Source organism: Giraffa tippelskirchi, chromosome 7, assembly GCF_054371585.1.
Source record: "Giraffa tippelskirchi isolate mGirTip1 chromosome 7, T2T-mGirTip1v1.2.pri, whole genome shotgun sequence".
In the NCBI taxonomy this organism is placed as follows: domain Eukaryota; kingdom Metazoa; phylum Chordata; class Mammalia; order Artiodactyla; family Giraffidae; genus Giraffa; species Giraffa tippelskirchi.
The window spans coordinates 97090192-97108265 of record NC_137281.1 but is presented as its reverse complement, the minus strand read 5'-3'; the positions used below and the strand labels follow the sequence as shown (position 1 = coordinate 97108265).

The window sequence follows — 18074 nt, the reverse complement described above, 5'->3', positions numbered from 1 at the left end:
TGTGCTAACTTCATTGATTTAAAGTTGTGCAACTTTTTCAACACCACTTGCTGAAGAGACTGTCTTTTCCCCATTGTATATTCTTGCCTCCTTTGTCAAAGATTAATTGACCAGAAGCGTGTGGGTTTATTTCTGGGCTCTCTTTTATGTCCCATTGATCTATACATATATTTTACAAATATCATGGTACTTTGATTACTATAGCTTTGTAGTATTGTCTGAAGTCTTGGAGGGTTATGCCTCCTGCATTTCTTCTTTTTTCTAAGGACTACTTCAGCAATTCTGGGTCTTTTGTGGCCCTGTGTAAAAATTTCAGGATTATTAGTTCTAGTTCTGTGAAAAATGTCATGGATAATTTGTTAGAAATCACATTAAATTTGTAGATTGCTTTGAATAATACAGTCATTTTAACAATATTAATTCTTCCAATCCAAACTTCCCTGACAGTCCATGGTTAAGACTCCGTGCTTCAATTGCTGGGAACATGGGTTCAGTCTCTGATTGGGGATCTAGGATCCCTCATGCCATGAGGTGCAACCAAAAAAAACACAAAAAGACTCTGGTTAATTCTTGAAGTCCAAGAACATGGGATATCTTTCCATTTCTTTGAGTCATCTTCAATTTTCTTTACTAATACTTTGTAGTTCTCAGCATATAAGTCATTCACCTCCTTGATGAGGTTAATTGTAAGTGTTTTTTGATGTGATTTTTAAAGGAATTATTTTTTACACCCCCTTTCTGTTATTTTATTGTTAATGTAAAGAAATGCAACTAATTTCTGTGTGTTAATCTTGCATCCTGCTTCCTTGCTGAATTCGTTTATCAGTTCTAGTAATTTCGTATTTTTTATATTTAGTATCATGTCCTCTGCATGAAATGATGACTTTACCTCTTTCCTACCAATTCGAATACCTTTTATTTCTTTTTCTTATCTGATTGCTGCGACTAGGACTTCCAATACTGTGTTAAAGAGAAGTGGACATCCTTGTCTTATTCCAGATTTTAGCCGGAAGGCTTTTAGCTTCTCATCATTGAGTATTATACTGGCTGTGAGATTGTCATAAATAGCTTTTACTATGTTGAGATATGTTTTCCCTGTGCTCATTTTGGTATGAGTTTTCATCATGAAAGTATTTGAATTTTATTGAATGCTTTTTCTGCATCTGTTGAGTTGATCATGTGGTTTTCATCTTTTATTGATGTGGTATATCACACTAATTGATTTGCATATGTTGAACCATGCTTCTGTCCTTGGGATGAATCCAACTCAGGTGTGGTGTATGATTTTTCTAATGTGTTGTTGAATTCTCTTTGCTAATATTTTGTTGAGAATTTTTGCATCTATATTCATCAAAGATATTGGAATGATGTTATTTTTTGTTTGATTCATACTTGTAGCAACAGCCGTGCCCTTCATGAAATACAAGGTGAGAGTAAGTGCAGATAAGACAGGAAAAGGTTATTGATTTCTTCCTTTTCCAGATGAACTTTATGGCAAGCAACTTTTTGGCACCTCTCCTATGGTGGCTGACCTGCAAATCAGACTGTGCTTGGATTCCAGATGGCAGAGTTCCCAGCAAAATGGGCAACCTTGGTTCAGAGAGGGATGAAATCCTAAATACCAAGGACAGAAGGGACTTTTGTTTAGACAGTCCTTTGAAACCCTGATTTCCTTTAGCCCTGGTCCTATCCATGTCACTCAACAATGACTTGCTATTCAGAAAGAGCTCCATCTGCCAAAAACACTGGGTCTTGAGAGTCTGAACCAAAAGCCAAGCCCTGACTCTCAGATGCCTACCAGCCTTAGTAAAGTCATGATGTAACAAATATTAAGACTGCTGTCAACCTCAGGCAGCTCAACTCCCTGCCTCCAAGTGACAAGAGAAAAAACACAAGACTGTTCAGAGGAAAAACCCTTTCCCCAGAGGATGAAATAGGATGGGGCATAGCTAAGCTTTCAGGAAACTGAACCTATCATGCTTCTTTGTAACAGAAGCTGCAAAGTAGGCAAGGCTTCCTCCTGGATGTGTCTCCACATACTTCCTTACCTTCAGCCCCCATTTTATAGGCATCTTGGACGGTTGGCCATCTAACCCTTCCTGCGTGGGTTCCAGTGTTTGTAAGGGCAGGATTTGGCATGCACTCTTGTGGTTGGTGGGCTTCCCTAGTGGCTCAGATGGTAAAGAATCCACCTGCAAAGCAGGAGACCAGGGTTCAATTTCTGGGTCAGGAAGATTCCCTGGAGAAGGGCATGGCAACCCACTCCAATATTCTTGCTTGGAGAATTCCATGGACAGAGGAGCCTGGCAGGCCACAGTCCACAGGGTCGCACAGAGTCAAGCATGACTAAAGCGACTTAACATGCATGCATGCACTTGGAGCTGTCAGAGATCCTAGACATCACATTAGATAGAAGAGTAAAATAAGAAGTGGACCTCAAATGTCTTGGAAGAGTAAAAGGAAAGGTGAGACACTGATGGAAATAGCAAGGAAAGAAAATTGATGTGTCACCTGTGAGTCTTCCAGAGAGGCTGAGAAACAGAAAAAGCAGCAGCACCACTGAGTCAGGAACTTTCCAGCATGCAATTGCTCTATGTTGCGAACAAGGTAGGCAAGGGTCCCTACTTCTTCAGCGTCCAAATCTGCATCAGAAGCTGTAGGCGTACTACGTGGGACAACAAGGAGGGGGGATCCTGGGAACCCTGGGTTTCTGGGATGTTCCAGGAAAGGATGGGAAACTGAGGAACTAGACAAAATAATCTAAACACCAGAAGTCAGGATCAGTCTTCACTCCCGATTTGACAGGTTAGACCAAACGACTAAACTCATATTAGCACCTCAGAAAGATATTCACACCTGTTGAGGGTAAATTTTAAGACCGGAGTACAGTTCCATTAGTAACTCAGTTATGAGATTTTTATTTGAAGTATAGTGATGAGCTAAAACTCTATTTGCACAAATGAACAAACAAGCAAACCAATCAGAGCTCTTGGGTTGTAGTAAGAAAGCCTGAAGGAATAATGCTTGAAATACTTGATACAACAATTCCCCGTTTTTTTTCAAGAGAAGACCAAAGCCTCTAAACAAGGAGTCATGGGGAAGAAATCATAGTAGGAACTGCATTTTTAGTCCAGTCTTCTAAGGAAACATTCACAGGTGCAGACACACACGTACACAAGAGGTGTAGTACATGTTATCTGAGAAGTAACATAATAAGGTAACAAGCCCCTGACCAATGCATTAATAGCACATTGACAATAGTTATACTTTTACTTTTCATATAACTCAAAGTGAAAACAGGAGCCTGAAGAAGTCTTAAGTCAGTGGCTTTCCCTCCCCTAACCAATGGCCAAATCTTTTCAGAGGCAGTTCTAGTTTGAGCTCTAGAGGAGCAGTGTCACTCGACCAAAATTTTGATTCTTTGATGCTCTGTTTTATAACTTGTGGTTGATAAGACAGCTAAAAGCTCAACACTTCATTGAGGCCGTGAACAATATGGTTAGTTCTGGTTACTGATCCTCTTTACCTCACCCAGAATTTTCTAATAGGTTATAGCCAACGAACTCAACTGTTTTGGGTGCAAAATCTAATATATCATGAGTGGGAGGTGTAACAAAATGGTGACAAGCTTGGGATCCAAAATCACACTGAATTGAAACCCAGCTTCACATTTTACTAGTTGTGTATTTTTGGATGAGTCACTTAACCTTTTTCAGCCTTAAACCTCTCCCCACCCCACCATCTATATAAAGTGAGAACAACCATGGTAAATCATCATAAAGTCTTTTTGCAAGGATGATGTGAAATAATGTGTACTTATTTCTTGGCTCAGTGCTTGACATGTAGGAAGTGCTCAATATGTCAGCTCATAGAATCAGCATGAGGAATCTAGGATAAACAGAAAAAAATAAAAAACATTCTGTCTGATAGTAGAATCCAGCTCAGCGTAGCTTAAGATGTAAGTCGGCCCCTTTTGGTTTAGTTTGTTGGTTGTTTTCACTGCCAACCCATTGTTCCTGGTAGTCTAACCTGCTTTCTGCAATAGACCAAGGACTCCCAGATCCTTTCTGGCTGGGCCTCTGAGTACTCTAGCACCAAGTTCAGGCCTAACATGAAAGCTGCTGCTAAGTCGCTTCAGTTGTGTCCGACTCTGTGCGACCCCATAGACGGCAGCCCACCAGGCTCCCCCGTCCGTGGGATTCTCCAGGCAAGAATACTGGAGTGGGTTGCCATTTCCTTCTCCAGTCCATGAAAGGGAAAAGTGAAAGTGAAGTCGCTCAGTTGTGTCCGACTTTTAGCGACCCATGGACTGCAGCCTACCAGGCTCCTCCGTCCATGGGATTTTCCAGGCAAGAGTACTGGAGTGGGGTGCCATTGCCTTCTCCGAACATGAAAGCAGGAGGTACTTACTCTCTGGCACAGAACTAGTATTTATTTTTTCCCTACACCAGTAGCCACTTGGTCAGTAAGTACCACGTTTTTGGTTCCTCCAAGTTAAGTACATTTTTGGTTCCTCCCTGTGGCCTTCAATGACCCTGCAAAGTCCCTAGTTTTATTTCTCATCCCCAGGCAAACCTCCACTTTCTGTGCCATTTCGGCCCTACAGGTCACCTTCCATATGCCTGCCTATTGTAGGTTCAAAAGGGACAGAGGGAGCCCCTCCTTGAAACTCACTTTTCCCCTTATTTTATACCAACATCTCCCAAGAGCCAGAAACCACTACTCTCTCAGAGCCAGGAAAGAGCACTCTATCTTTCATGAGGGAACCAGGCTCATCCAGGAGGTACGGGGCTGAGAGCTTGCAATACTTACAGGAGCCCACAGAAAAGTTTTCATTTGTTTTAAAAAACCAAAGATTGTATGTATAATAATGAATCCGATCTGGATCCTATTCATCTTTATGCTGACACAATCATAAAATTCATTTTAAAATATATTTGTATGGAGGAAAGAGCCCCCAGATATCACCCTGTGGCCCTGTCACTCCTGCTTAGTTTAGAGTGGTCCAAGGTGGGGAGACTCTGGGGCAAACTCACCCACCTGGACCCCACCTCCTGCATGACCCATGTGCTTCCTCTGGCTGGTACAGAACAAAAGTCGCAGCAATTTAGATTTTTAAGAGGGTTTTATTATATAGCACAAGGAACTATACTCAGTATTTTGCAATAACCTATAAGGGAAAAGAATCTGAAAAACATAGATATGTATGTATGTGTGTAACTGAATCGCTGTGCTGTACATCTGAAACTAACACAACATTGTAAATCAATTATACTTCAGTTTTTTAGAAAAGAGGAATTTTTAAACAATTGCAACATTGATAATATAGAAGTTGTCTATTTCAATAACGAGTCTAACCCGGACTTCTTCATACTTCCGTCCAAAGACAGGCAATGGCAGAGCAATAACGCTGCCTTGGGAACACACGTGCGTGAGCCAAACTGAGAGCCGGCATGTGGTAACCTTCCTCAGGAAGCAAAGCCTCATTTCTGGGGACTTGAAGATCACACATAAATGGGCACTGATTGGATTTATCACACCATATGGCAATCTTTTTCACCGATTGATTTAATCTAAAAATCAATTAAGCTGAACACTTGGTTGACTGCCTTGGTTGACAGTTAGGTCTCTATTTATACTTATGAAGCCACCAGGCTGACTCCCCCAGCTGCACACACAGTTCAGAGGGACGTTTTCTCAGTTTGATGCAAGGTGCAGAAACAAAACAACACAAGACAAAAACATAGTTTCCTTTTACAGTAAATTTTGGCTATCATCTGAATGAATGCCAAGAAATGACTTCAATCAAAGTGTTTGAGTCTGTTGCCAATTAGACATGGTGGTAGATCAATCTTGATCAATACTTGGAGGAAATGTAAGCCTTCACCTTTGTTTTTTAATCAATGCACTTCTAACTTTCAAGTTGCTGTCTTGGGTGTGACTTGATTATTTGTGAAACACCATCTCTTTAGCCAGGGGTCACAGGGGTTAAGTCTGCCTACAAGATTAAGTCACACTTTTCTTAGTTGGGCTTGCTTCCCGCCTTACATCCAGAGGCAATGTCAGAGTCAGGCAAGTCAGACTATTCCATCCCAATTTACACTTTCCTAGGCATATTATCTGGAGAAGGCAATGGTACCCCACTCCAGTACTCTTGCCTGGAAAATCCCATGGACAGAGGAGCCTGGTAGGCTGCAGTCCATGGGGTCGCTAGGAGTCGGACACGACTGAGTGACTTCACTTTCACTTTTCCCTTTCATGGACTGGAGAAGGAGATGGCAACCCACTCCAGTGTTCTTGCCTGGAGAACCCCAGGGACGGCAGAGACTGGTGGGCTGCCGTCTATGGGGTCGCACAGAGTCAGACATGACTGAAGCAACTTAGCAGCAGCAGCAGCAGGCTTATTATCTGCCTGTGAGAGTTTCACTCTCCATTCCCACAACAGAGAATCTGACTGAATAAAAAGACACAACACCCCATGTGGGATGGAAAGCTAGGCTTTGGCATAGGGGAGTGGGCTGGGGTAACCAACACTGTCAGATCAATAGGTAAAAATGTTTGTAAGTTGCGTGTGAAGCAGCCTACTTTAGTATTTCTTAAATATGATCCCTTTTAAAGGGGGGAAAAAAAAGTCTTCTAGACCCTTAAGGACTAAGTACGTGTCTGCTGATGATCCCAGTGTGAGAAGCACCCACCCATATTAATTTACAATGATTTTCTCCATTGCTCACATGCAAGTGTCTTTATTAATACTCAGGAGTTTTCATTTCAATACTATGCTTATCACAGTACTTTTTTGAATACATATTAAACAGTTTTTGTACTCAGAAAACCACATCCTTTGGTTGGTCCAGGCCATTTGAATCTTTCTATTAACTGTTTTTGTTTTTTTTTTTTAAGCTTTTACCTGTGTCTTTGTAGGTGTTAAGTGATTAAGTAGTATTAGTGCTAGGGTAGTGCTGGGTGCACAATAGGGGTTTTAAAAATAGCAGTTGCATTACTAGTTTTAGCTTTTCAACTGTTGCTGTTCTGATTGCAGGGCAGCCATTTGAAAAGAAGCTCAGTGTTGAATGGTAATTAACTCAGCTCTCTGCAGTAGTGCACAGCTCAAGCACCCAAAGGCAAACTTGGGAAGTAGCCTTAATTGAATCACATCTAAAGTGGAGCAAGGGATTCAAGGAGCTCACAGGGGATTCTTCAAGATGAGAAGCCTCTTGGTTTCTGCCAAGGCAGTAAGATTGTCAGACTTGAGAGCCTTATTGATGTATTGGCAGGGGGTGGGGGAGAATCAGAGTAAGTTCCTCTGTTTAGTTAAAGCAAAGCCCTCGGCTCTGCTTCTTCCTTACCTCTGTATTTTCCTTTTCTCTGAAACACCGGCCTCACCTCACCTCTTCTTGCTCCTCACTTCTCTTTGGTTCACTATTCATCTCATTCTTTATATCTTAACCCACGCCTCACTTCCTTTGAGAAGTCAGCTCCCCATCAACCAAGACAAGGGCAGGTATCCCTTCAATGTGGCAAAACACTTACTAGTTTACTGAAACATTCACCTCGTGTCCCTATAACCAGGCACTAAAAACATCAATGTGTCTGCAGTGGTCAGTCCATGCCAGGCATAAACCATGTCATGTAATCATTAGCAAAATTGCATGAGGTAGGGCTTGTTTGTACCCATTTTTACAGATAGGGAAACTGAGGCTAGAAAAGTTAACTTGCAAAGGAAGCATGAGGACTGAAATTCAAATCATTCTAACTCCAGAGCTCACACTTTGAACTGCTGTGCCATTCTGCCTCCTAAGTATTTGTGGAAAACATACCATTTGATATATATATATATATATATAAACTTGAACAAATCAGTTTCACTGACAAGTTACCTTTCCTGGTCTCAGCCTCTGTTTTTTTTTTAAAAGCCATTTGGGCCAGCATCAGAAAGCAAGAACTTCTATGCCAGAATGATTCAAAATAGGATTTATTGATGGGCTAGATGCTTGCACACAATACAAAAATAAAAGTCACAGAAGGGGAAACAATGGAAAGCAACAGTCCCCCTACTCAGAGTCACCAAGTTCCCCTTTCCCAGAGATAACTATTGAGATGTATTATTATCATGACAGGAAGCCTTGGAACTGCATTTTGTATAATATGATCCCATCCAACTGATGGATCAATTTTAGGGATCCTGATCTGCATTTGTTTTTTAATACCATTTAAAAATTTTTTGAAAGGATCGTGTTTCACACAACTTGTGTTTCAGTTTGACGCATAGCACAAATGTACATCTGAGTCACAGAGTGTAAGATGTGACATTACACTTCTCACCACGGAGTAATACTAAAAACTGTTTGACAGCTACCAACTGGGCAGACCCAGAAGCTGAAAATTATGAAGGTCACTTCCACAGAGAACCTCCTGCCCTTACTTCCCATGAGTCACTTTGGAATTCAGCAGCCAGACCTAGTAAAGCACAATTTGGATCCCTTCCCTCCTCTGTTCAAAGTTTTCCAGGGACCCCCATCTCCCTAAGAGCAAAAGCCATGAAACAACATATATCTCTGTTTGTTTGTTAATATCCTGAAACAATTCCAAAATCAAATGAAAAATATGGGCTCCATGATGTAAAGAAATATGACTTGTAAGGGAGATCGGGCCTCTGGGAAGGGACTTCAACAAAGACAAGCAGCATCCCCTTCAGCTGAAAACAAAAGTGGATATGCAGAGTCTAGGTGTGGGGTGATTTATCTTAAAATATCATTTACATGACATTCATCAAACTCCCTATGGAGAATCTTGAGGATACCTGAGGAAGACAGAATGCTCTCCAGAAGAGCTGGCCCGCGGATGGAGAAACTCTCAGAAAAGCATGGGCTGCATCCACAAGAAGATGCTGAGGACAAAGAAACAGGCAGGAGTCCAACCACAAGGCGCCAAACTACGGGCCCATAGCAAATGAAGCTGCTTCTCACATGGGCAGTTTCTCTAGCTTTGGTCCAAGGTGAGCAACAACAGGAATGCAGTGTTCACTGTGGGGCAGCCGGTCACAACAATAAAATACTGAGGCCAATTCTCCCGTCTCAGAAACAGGAGTGGAACTTAGCAAAGGAGGAAATGACGGTGCCACATCCCCTCCCTCCTTTTCTGTCTCCATCTCTCTTCACTCTCCTGTAGTGCTACGTATCCCTAAATGTGGCAGCTCCGTCTTCACTGATGCATGTGGGTACCTCAACCGGAATAGCCCATGGTGTCCCATGAGGGCAGGGGTGACCCGACTGCAGTGGCAGCTTCTGGAAATCAGGATGTAACATCATGGCATATTTGGACTTGGATACTGTCTATTTATTAGACGTGTAAGCTCATGTGAACAAGGCTCTTGTCTGTCCTGTTCTCCTTCAGATTCTCAATGCCAAGCACTGACACTTAAGTAGGGACCCAGTGAACATATGGATGTTCAAATGGATGAAAATAATGTTACGCCACATAGTGGAAGCTCTGGTGGACAATAGGTTCTCCGAGCCTAACCAGTCATCAGGCAGATTCTGCAAGGTGGGTTTTTATCCCTCTGCCCCTGGGAAGCAGAATTGCCCATTTGACATGAGTTCAGTATAACTGCCTTTGTGCATCTAGGTGAAAAGAGATGACAGGTGGGAGCAAGTACACAAGCAAAAGCACTGAGGCTTGCAAGGGCACGGCAATTACCAGCAGTGACCAGGTCATGACCTAAGAGGTCAAGTGCCTGGAGGGCATGGCTGGAAGCCAGGCCAAACAGGTTTGGTTAGTTGTGAAGGTGAGCAATGTTAAGAACTTTGTCTTTTATTCTGTAGGCAACAGGAAAATTACTCGGCAGTTTGGAAACAAATGACATGATCAGGTAATTCCGAAAACAACACGAGAAAAGGATTAAAGAACTAGGGAGGCCATTTATGAAGTTATGACACGTGTTCAGGTTAGCGATAACTGGGGCCAAGACACGTGGTGATGGAGATGGAGAGGAAGCCCTGGAGGACAATTCAAGGGGGCGACCAGTTGGAAATGTGGTTTGGGATGTTAGATATCAAGGTTAGATATTCAGACTCAGGAGTCATTTGGGTCCTGTTGAAGTAATAGAAGAAATTAAAAACACCTACTTTGAAAAAAAAAAAGCACACCTAATTTGAGTAGTGGGTCATTTAGAAAATCTGATGAAAGCAAGCATTTTTAGTTGCAGAGCCTTCTCAGATACTCACAAAAAGCTGAGCAAAAGGTCTAGGGATATCATTGAAGAGCCTCTGGTTAAGAGAAGAAAGAATATCAGAGAAAGGATCCCAAGGAATGACCTTACCCAAGGGTAAGCAGAAGACGATAGTGGTCCCCAACCTTTCTCAGCTGTTACAGAGGCACTGACTACTGGTATCAGAGGGATTTTTAGAGAAGCAGAAGAGAGGATAAGAGAACATGAAGTAACGAAGGAGTGCTTTGTTTCTGAGGTCAGAGGTGCCTCAAACAGGACCAGGGAGACTAACCACATGGCTGAAGATGAAGAAAGAGATGGAGCTAATGTCTGATATTTAAGGTGTTTGGAAAAGACAAATTGCTCAAGTAGGAACAACCAGAAAGCCTCTTCAAAGGGTTCAGCTGGGCCCAGAAACCCAGTCAGGTGCAGGCAGAATGCACAGCTCTCAGGAACCCTGAGAAAAAGCAGCTTCCTAGGCAGATGCAGGCCTCTTATCTTTAGAAAACTCAGCAAGACTCGTTTCTCGAGTGAACTAATAGCTAATCATTTCTGTACTTATTACATAATGAACTGAGGGTGTATAGCTGTATGCAACTCCCTGAAACTGTGCTCAGTATTATGTGTATACACCCAGTACTCTGTCTATCTAAACACATTTACATATAATTATGCATTTATATAAAGGTATGTGTTTATCATCTTGGCATATATACATATGCATATTCAGTGTAAATCTAGAAGAGTACCATAGTTTAATATTAAACATCCAAATATTCCTTCAGCTGTGTATGCAGCTGTGACTGAGAACTTGGGTCTGTTACCCAATGTTCATGAGCATTCTCAAACTTCTTTCTGGTCTCAGTATCAGAAGAGTTGATCTCATGAGCGATTGTTTTTTTTGTTTTTTTGTCTTGCATGTGACAGAAATTGAACTTTAGACAAAGCCTCCTTTTTGAACATGACTACTTGAAATCCAGGAGAAAAGTCTTTGGTCCCACTTGTTCTATGGGATGCATTTAAAAGAAACCAAAAGACCAGCAACCTTTCATTTCTGTCTCTATTTTATGTACTTTAATTTCACATTTCATTTCATACACTTCTTTTGGTGAATTACACACCTTTGTAAGCTATCTTGAATTTCCTTTTTAGGATAAGGTGGCATATACATATGAGGCTTTAAGGTCCAGAACATCATGGCTGGGAAGGAACTTACTAATGTGGCTGGAGTTAAGGCATGTGAGAGTGATAATTGGTATGTTATTAGGACAGTCTCGCACCCATTACAGGGAGTCAGCCAGATCTCAGTTCAGGTCGTGGTTCTCTCTGGTGTGTACTAGTTGTATGATGGGAAGCATATTATGCTCTAAACCTTAATATTTTTCATCTTTAAAACAGTGACCTCTTGGTATTTGGGGGAGACGGTGTAAATGAGGAAAGCACGTAGCACAAGGTACTAGTCAACATTTGCTATTGTCATCACTATCTTTTTACCATTCATGATCAGATCTGCCGTCAGAAAGTTCTCCCACTCCTCCCCAGCTCTGTGCGCTTCACTCCCATACCCAACAGAGGCCGATCCGCTGTGTCTCCCCTTATACGGATCGTATCTGGAGTGTTCCTCGGGGTGCAGAACAAGTATCTCCAGCCCAGTTGCTAATTACTAACAAGATGATACTCAAAAGCACAGGCTAAGGCGGACCCACAACTTTGTTTTCGTTCCTTACCCCACCCTCGAATCTGCGCTCTGATGTATACAAGAGAGGCTGGCAAGGGCATAAGGGGTCTTCGGGAGCCTGGACTGAAATTCGGAAAGGCACAGGGGGTGGGGATTGCCCTGAGAGCCACCGAGCGAGGCCCGTTTCCTCCGGCTCCCACCCGAACTCCTGGCGCGGGCTGGGTGGGATCCAAGGCACCTGGAGCCTCCCCGCCCCTCCAGCTCCGCTTCCGACTTCAGCCCCGGGCCGAAGTAGGCGCCGGGAGCAAAAGGCGCGAGTGGAGGGAGGCGCAGGCCTCCGGGGACTACGGAGTAGTGAGGGCAGGTTTCGGGGAAGAGCTGAAGAGCGCCACACATTTCCTCGGGCGATAACCATCAGCGCTTGTCAGGTGGTGGTGCGGCCGAGTGTGCGCGCGCGCAGGGAGGAGGGAGAGGGGGCGCGCTCACACAAAGTTTGTGCTGCGGTGCGCCGCGGTCGGGCTCGCCCAGCTCGGAGAGCGGCGGGTGGGCGGCCCGGACGAGGAGACCCGGGGCGGAGGAGCTCGGCAGGCGGCGGCGGCGGCGGTGACGGCGGCGATGCGCCGCGCCCCGCCGAGCCAGTCCCGCCGCGCTGGGTGAGGTGGCTCGGGGAGCGCGGCTGCGGCCATGGGCACCCTGGGCAAAGCGAGAGAAGCTCCACGGTGAGTAGGCGCGCCTGTTTCCTTTCTTGGGGCGGGGGGCACGGCGCGCACGACCTCGGGACCTCGCCGGGATGGGGAGTGCGGCGGCTAGCACGGCGCCACCCCCTATGGGAAGCTGTGGGCTGGAGGTGCGGAGGGCAGCGGCCTCCCGGGGTCTCGGGTTAGTCCAGGGCGACGGGCTCGAGGGACGGACGCGCCCGGGTCGCCCAGCGCATCTCGCCCCACGGGCTGGGGAGGGAGCCTTGTTGTGCGGACGCGCGCCCTGAGTTGATCCGGCGAGACCCAGGATCGCGCTAAGCGACTGGATCCCGGGTCCCTCGGCGCTGGGCCCATCGGACTCCCACTCGTGGACTTTCAGCGCCCCGCGCACCTGCCGCGGCCCCGGCAGCGCCACCTGGCGGTCCGTCCGGCCCCGCGGATGTCTGGAAGGATAACTGCGTTTGCCGCGGGCGCGCAGGGGTCGGCGAGCCACGCAACCGTTTGGGTGGAAACCTACACTCCCCTCACCCACTGTGATCCTAGGGACATGTTTCAGGAGGGACTTGGGGTGACAGAAAATGACGGAAAAGTGACCGTGAGTCAAAAATCTGTTGGCAGGGTAAAGAGGCCCGGAGGGGCCGGGCAACTTGGAGTTTGCACCCCAAAGGGCCAGAACCCGACAACTGCCTGAGCTCAGCAGAGGGCCGGGCGAGCTGGGCTTTTCCCGCTTCCATCCACGCAGACTGTGTTGCGCCTAATGTGCCCCGTCCAGCAGGAAGCCTTGCCCTGCTGGACCTCCTGGAACTAAAAGCTCTTGGCCCTTTAAGCCCTCCCCCACCCTGCCCGTGAAGGTCCAGCGCTGTTCTCTGCATGGGATTGAGAGGAGGGGGCTCCGGTAAATTAAATTCAGCTGTATTATGGCAGGATGGAGAGGACAGGACTGGAAAAAATCCTCACTAGAAGCCGATAAAAGCCATCTTTCACTGCAAAGAAAACTGTGGGAGTTTCCCTTCATTCTCATTGTCCATTTCTCCCCTCACTCTTCTGGACTGAATTTCATAAAAAGTTCAACCCGAAATTGTGCCCTCCATTGAGGTACCTGAGGCTGGAGAGGATTCCACCTGAATCAGTTCAAGGTTTTGAAAATCTCCTTCAGCAAACTAGATAGGGCCTTAACCAGTTTTAGCCTCAGGGAACACTTACAAGTTGTTTCTCTCTGGCTTTTTTGTTTTAAGCTGGTGAGGAAACATTTGCCTACTGTCCTTTAAAAATACATAAGCGTTTGCAGACTTAGGGGCTATTGGTTCTATGGATTGGAAAAACACCCTTAGACCTGCTTAAAAGAAAGTGGCTTATAAATCCTTATATATAGCCATTTCACCAGAAAAGACAGAACAATTTGAAGGTCTGTCACAAAGCAGCCAGTCAAGAGACAGCACAACAAAATTGCCCAGTTTCCTAATTTATGGTGCACATACTCCTCATCTTCCCAGCCTCTCTGAATGCCGTCTGGGTTTTAGCAGTTTCTCTTCTCCCTGGTTTCTCCTGCCCAAGCCCTCTGAGTCTCAGCAGCCTCTCTGCCAACTGCATCTCTCACCTTCCTTTTACCTTCCTCCTCCCCTAAATACTCCCTTCAAGTCCATTCGTTTTGGGTAAATGTTACCAGCCCCTCGTAGTTCTGATAAAAGCATCTACCTTTGAGAATCACCTCCTGGACCAAAGTGGTTTCCCCTTCAGGTGACACTGGGAAACATTACTCAGATTAGAGTCTGGGCAGTCTTCAGAGTCCTGAATGGTTGATGCTATCAACTGAGGGAGAAAATGGAATTTTCCCTGGATTGGCCAGTCAAGGGACAGAGGTGGACAGCCACCTCCCAGTCCTAGCGGGAAGAGCTGCGTAGGAGACAGCCTCATTGCCGAGGCCTCATCTCTCTGAGCTTAGGAGAATGTGGAAGACCTATGAGAAGAAAAAAAAAAGACTTCTAACCAGAAGGACTTTGTTTTCATCTTTCCCAACTCTGCCTTGGGAGGAGGTCTTAATGGTGAACAGACAGCAGCTAAGGCTGAAAGCTGACTGATCCCAACAGTGGATAACCAGTGCCAGGTTTAGGATCATCACTGCTTCTGCGGTGGGAAGAGAGCATGACATGGGCAGAGGAGGCCTGGCTTCTACCTGGCTTGGCACTGGCGCCCCATCCCATTGTCTTTCCAAGCCTGGACTTCCACAGGCATGGTTGAAGGGCTTGGAGAATGACCTCGGAGGGGCTAGCCAGCTTTTTGCTAATTCTAAAATAGTGAAAGATGCACAGTTCCAGGCACCATAAATATTTATTAAACAGAATCCGAGAGGTGCCAAGTACAAGTCCCAGATCTAGTACATATGAGTTATATAACCTTGTCTATGTCACTTAGCCTTTTTTAGACTCAGTTTCAAAATGTGAAATGGAGATAACATCTTGACTGTAAGCTTTAAAGACTATGTAAATCTCCATCACAGAGCTTGCTGTTATCAGAGGTATTAGTTCCGGTGACCATTACTGTTTCCTTTCATTTTCAGATATTGATCTGATCTTGGGGCCATCACAGGGCCTGGGTGAAAGTCAGTAGTGGCCAGAAACTTGATCAAGTCCTATAATACCAACTTGATCTTTCAGAAATCACTGCCTTGGGCTAGCAGATCCTAAGAGCCAGTTTCTGATTGGACTTCACTGAGCCCGTCATAGGTCAGAACAGGTGGCAGCAGCCAATGCCAGACCAGCGTTCTGGAGCCACTTTGAAAAGGAACTCGAAGGGCCTGGTGTTTCCTCCACGAGTCTGGCTGTGTAGTAAGTGGTCCCATTGTCTTTTAACAGGGTGGTTTCGCCAAATCCACGTGTGCATCAGTATTTTATTTTGATCCAAGTACTTCTTCAGCCCCTTCTGGGTGACATTACATCTTGTTGATTACAGCTTTCCCCAACATTCCACCTGGAACCGGTTCTCCCTCCTCTGAGAACATCACACTTCTTGCCCTTGATATTCACAGGCCAGTTATTTGAGATGTGTAGAGTTATCTGTACTTGGTCTGGTTCTCATTCTCCAGCTAGATTTTTGTATTCAGGAACTTGCAGATGACCTTCATACTACAGCAACAACTAACATATAGTAAGTATGTTTTCTAATTTGCAGAGTACATTCACAGACTGTCTCACTGGTCCTCTCTGGTCTGTCACACGTGTGTTACTCATAGAATAAGTACTTATTGATAAATTGATGCCATCATATGTTTATCAGATACGTAGTAATTAAAGTTATGGATCTGAGGTATATTTCTCTGGTAATAAACATGATAGCCAGAGGCACAGTAAGAAGGGGAGAATATGCTCAAAGGATTTACCGGCAAGAATACCTATCACTAGTAAACCTTCAGAGATGATAGATATGTCTCTGTGTATGTTTATTTTTTTGATGGAAGAAAAAATAAAATGCTCAGTTAACCTATTGATATCATTTTGCAACAACTTGACTTTTACTCTTGAGGTCATGACCAAAGATAAAGCTAAGTGAAAGTGGATGAAGCTGACCTATTGGGCTACTAAGCCGTTTCCAGATTCAGACTTGTCCTTTTGCATTCACGTCTGGAATAAAGCTCTCATAATCAGTAAGGACTTGATAGAATGATGTTTCATGATAAAAATGATTCAATGACTATCAATAATGAAAAACAGAATCTTAGAGCCAACCAAGATTTAGCTTATTATCTAAACACCACCTCCATAACCCTCACCCCCTGCACACAGGTCCTCGGTCTTTGTCTTCTCCTCACATCCTTAAAGATGTTTTTGAGGCCACCTGACTTTCGACAATAACTCTGGTATTGCTCAAGATGGATGAATTTAGCTGAAGATGGGACCAAACTGAAACAATTCTTAAGACACAAGTCAGTGGCCTCTGGGCTAAAATAAAAAAATTATTGCTCGGAGCTAAAACCTGCCAGGATGGTCTTGTGTCTGCCTCTCCCCTTCAAGAACTGGAGAAAGCAGGCCAAAGAAACCCCCGCCCCAGGCTGAAGAGCCCTGCTTGCAACACTGAAATCTCACCTTGCTATTTGCTTGAGAGATATCCCTTTAACAGCCAACCAGTCCGCTTGATGCCTTTACCAAGTGGGAGGGGTATGTCTTATCAGCCCAACTCCCGGGATTAATTGTTGTATCTCCTTTTCTCCTCTATCTGCCTACAGAGCACGGAGCTGTCAGTGTGATCTGTCCCCTGGCTGCTCTCCTCTTATTCCCTGCCTCTTCTCTTTCCCTAGGAAACCGTCTCATGGCTGCAGAGCAGCCCCTAAAGCGAGACTAGAGGTGAAGCCCGCCGGCAGCCCCCTCCCCTCCCATCCCAGCCTGGCCCAGATCACCCAGTTCCGAATGATGGTGCCTCTGGGACATTTTGCCAAAGGAGCCAGCCTGGACGATCTCATCGACAGCTGTGTTCAATCTTTTGGTGAGTTGGCGAACTGCCCACATGCATAAATGGGGCTCTTTTACTTTGTTCTTCCTTAAAAAGTGCTTTATAGAATAGCAACCTACATTGCATTTGGGATTTAAAAATAGCTTTCGAGCCTTTGAAATGTTGGAGACAGTGTGCAGTGCCTATGGCACATGACTGTGTGGGTGTAATAGGTCGTGATGAGAGGTGCGATTTAAAGCGAGAAAAGTTACTGAGGAGAGTTTGTGTTTCCAGTTTTCTCAGGATGGAGGTTTTTCTCGTGATGAAAAATATCATAAAATGTAATGGTGCATCTGGCGCTTTTCTGTTCTTGTGGTCTTCGGGCACACAAGGACTAGGAAACGCTGTTACCAGACAGCAGTTTGGATCATTGGATGGCAAAGTCTGAATAATTCCCCTCACCTTCTCGAAGTGTGGTTGTGGTGGAATAGGAAAGGACTGAGTAAGGCCAAACTGTCTGTGCCTGGGAGATACTGGCAAATGAGCGGTGTGATTGAAGACCGGGGATCTATGAAAGGAGCAGCCAGACATGTTGGCCGGGAGTTGTCTAGATGCTGCACTCTGACATCACCCGACACACCACGAGGGGTGAGCGTCTCAGCACAGCTGACAAGGGTTATCGGCAAAGATGCCCTATTTAAAAAAAAAAAATTGTAGGCACACTCTTTTGATTGTTTTTTTTTTTTTTAATATTTATTTATTCATTTGGCTGCATCGGGTTTTGGTTACATCATATATGCAATTTCTCACATGAACCAAGTGATCAGAATATACTCAGAACACACAAAAAAGTAAATTGAGGACTTGGTATATATGTTAAATTTTAATACTTGATAAAATATATTTAAGTTATAATCTGATACAAACATTGCCAGTCCAAGAAAATATACATAAATTTAGATTCAAATGGAGTCAATATGCAAACCTGGATAAAAGACTGTATCTTGACAATTGTTACTGATGGCTTTTAAAAAAGTAGTAGATTTTTATATCAGCTATACATCACAGC

The 18074-nt window shown here is 44.6% G+C and overlaps 1 protein-coding gene across 8 annotated transcripts in view; it reads left to right on the top strand.

Annotated features, from left to right (window-relative positions):
• RASGRP1 (RAS guanyl releasing protein 1) overlaps nt 1-18074 on the top strand; it is a 776793-nt gene that overhangs the window by 686982 nt on the left and 71737 nt on the right. For 6 of the 8 annotated variants that reach the window (XM_081507143.1, XM_081507136.1, XM_081507139.1 and 3 more), the window contains exons 1-2: nt 12370-12604; nt 16875-17059. In XM_081507143.1, coding sequence (XP_081363269.1) covers nt 12570-12604; nt 16875-17059 — 220 coding nt within the window. In that variant the 5' untranslated portion in view covers nt 12370-12569. Of the gene's footprint in view, nt 1-12369; nt 12605-16874; nt 17060-18074 lie in introns of those variants that run through there. The other 2 variants (XM_081507137.1, XM_081507138.1) reach the window with 1 other exon arrangement.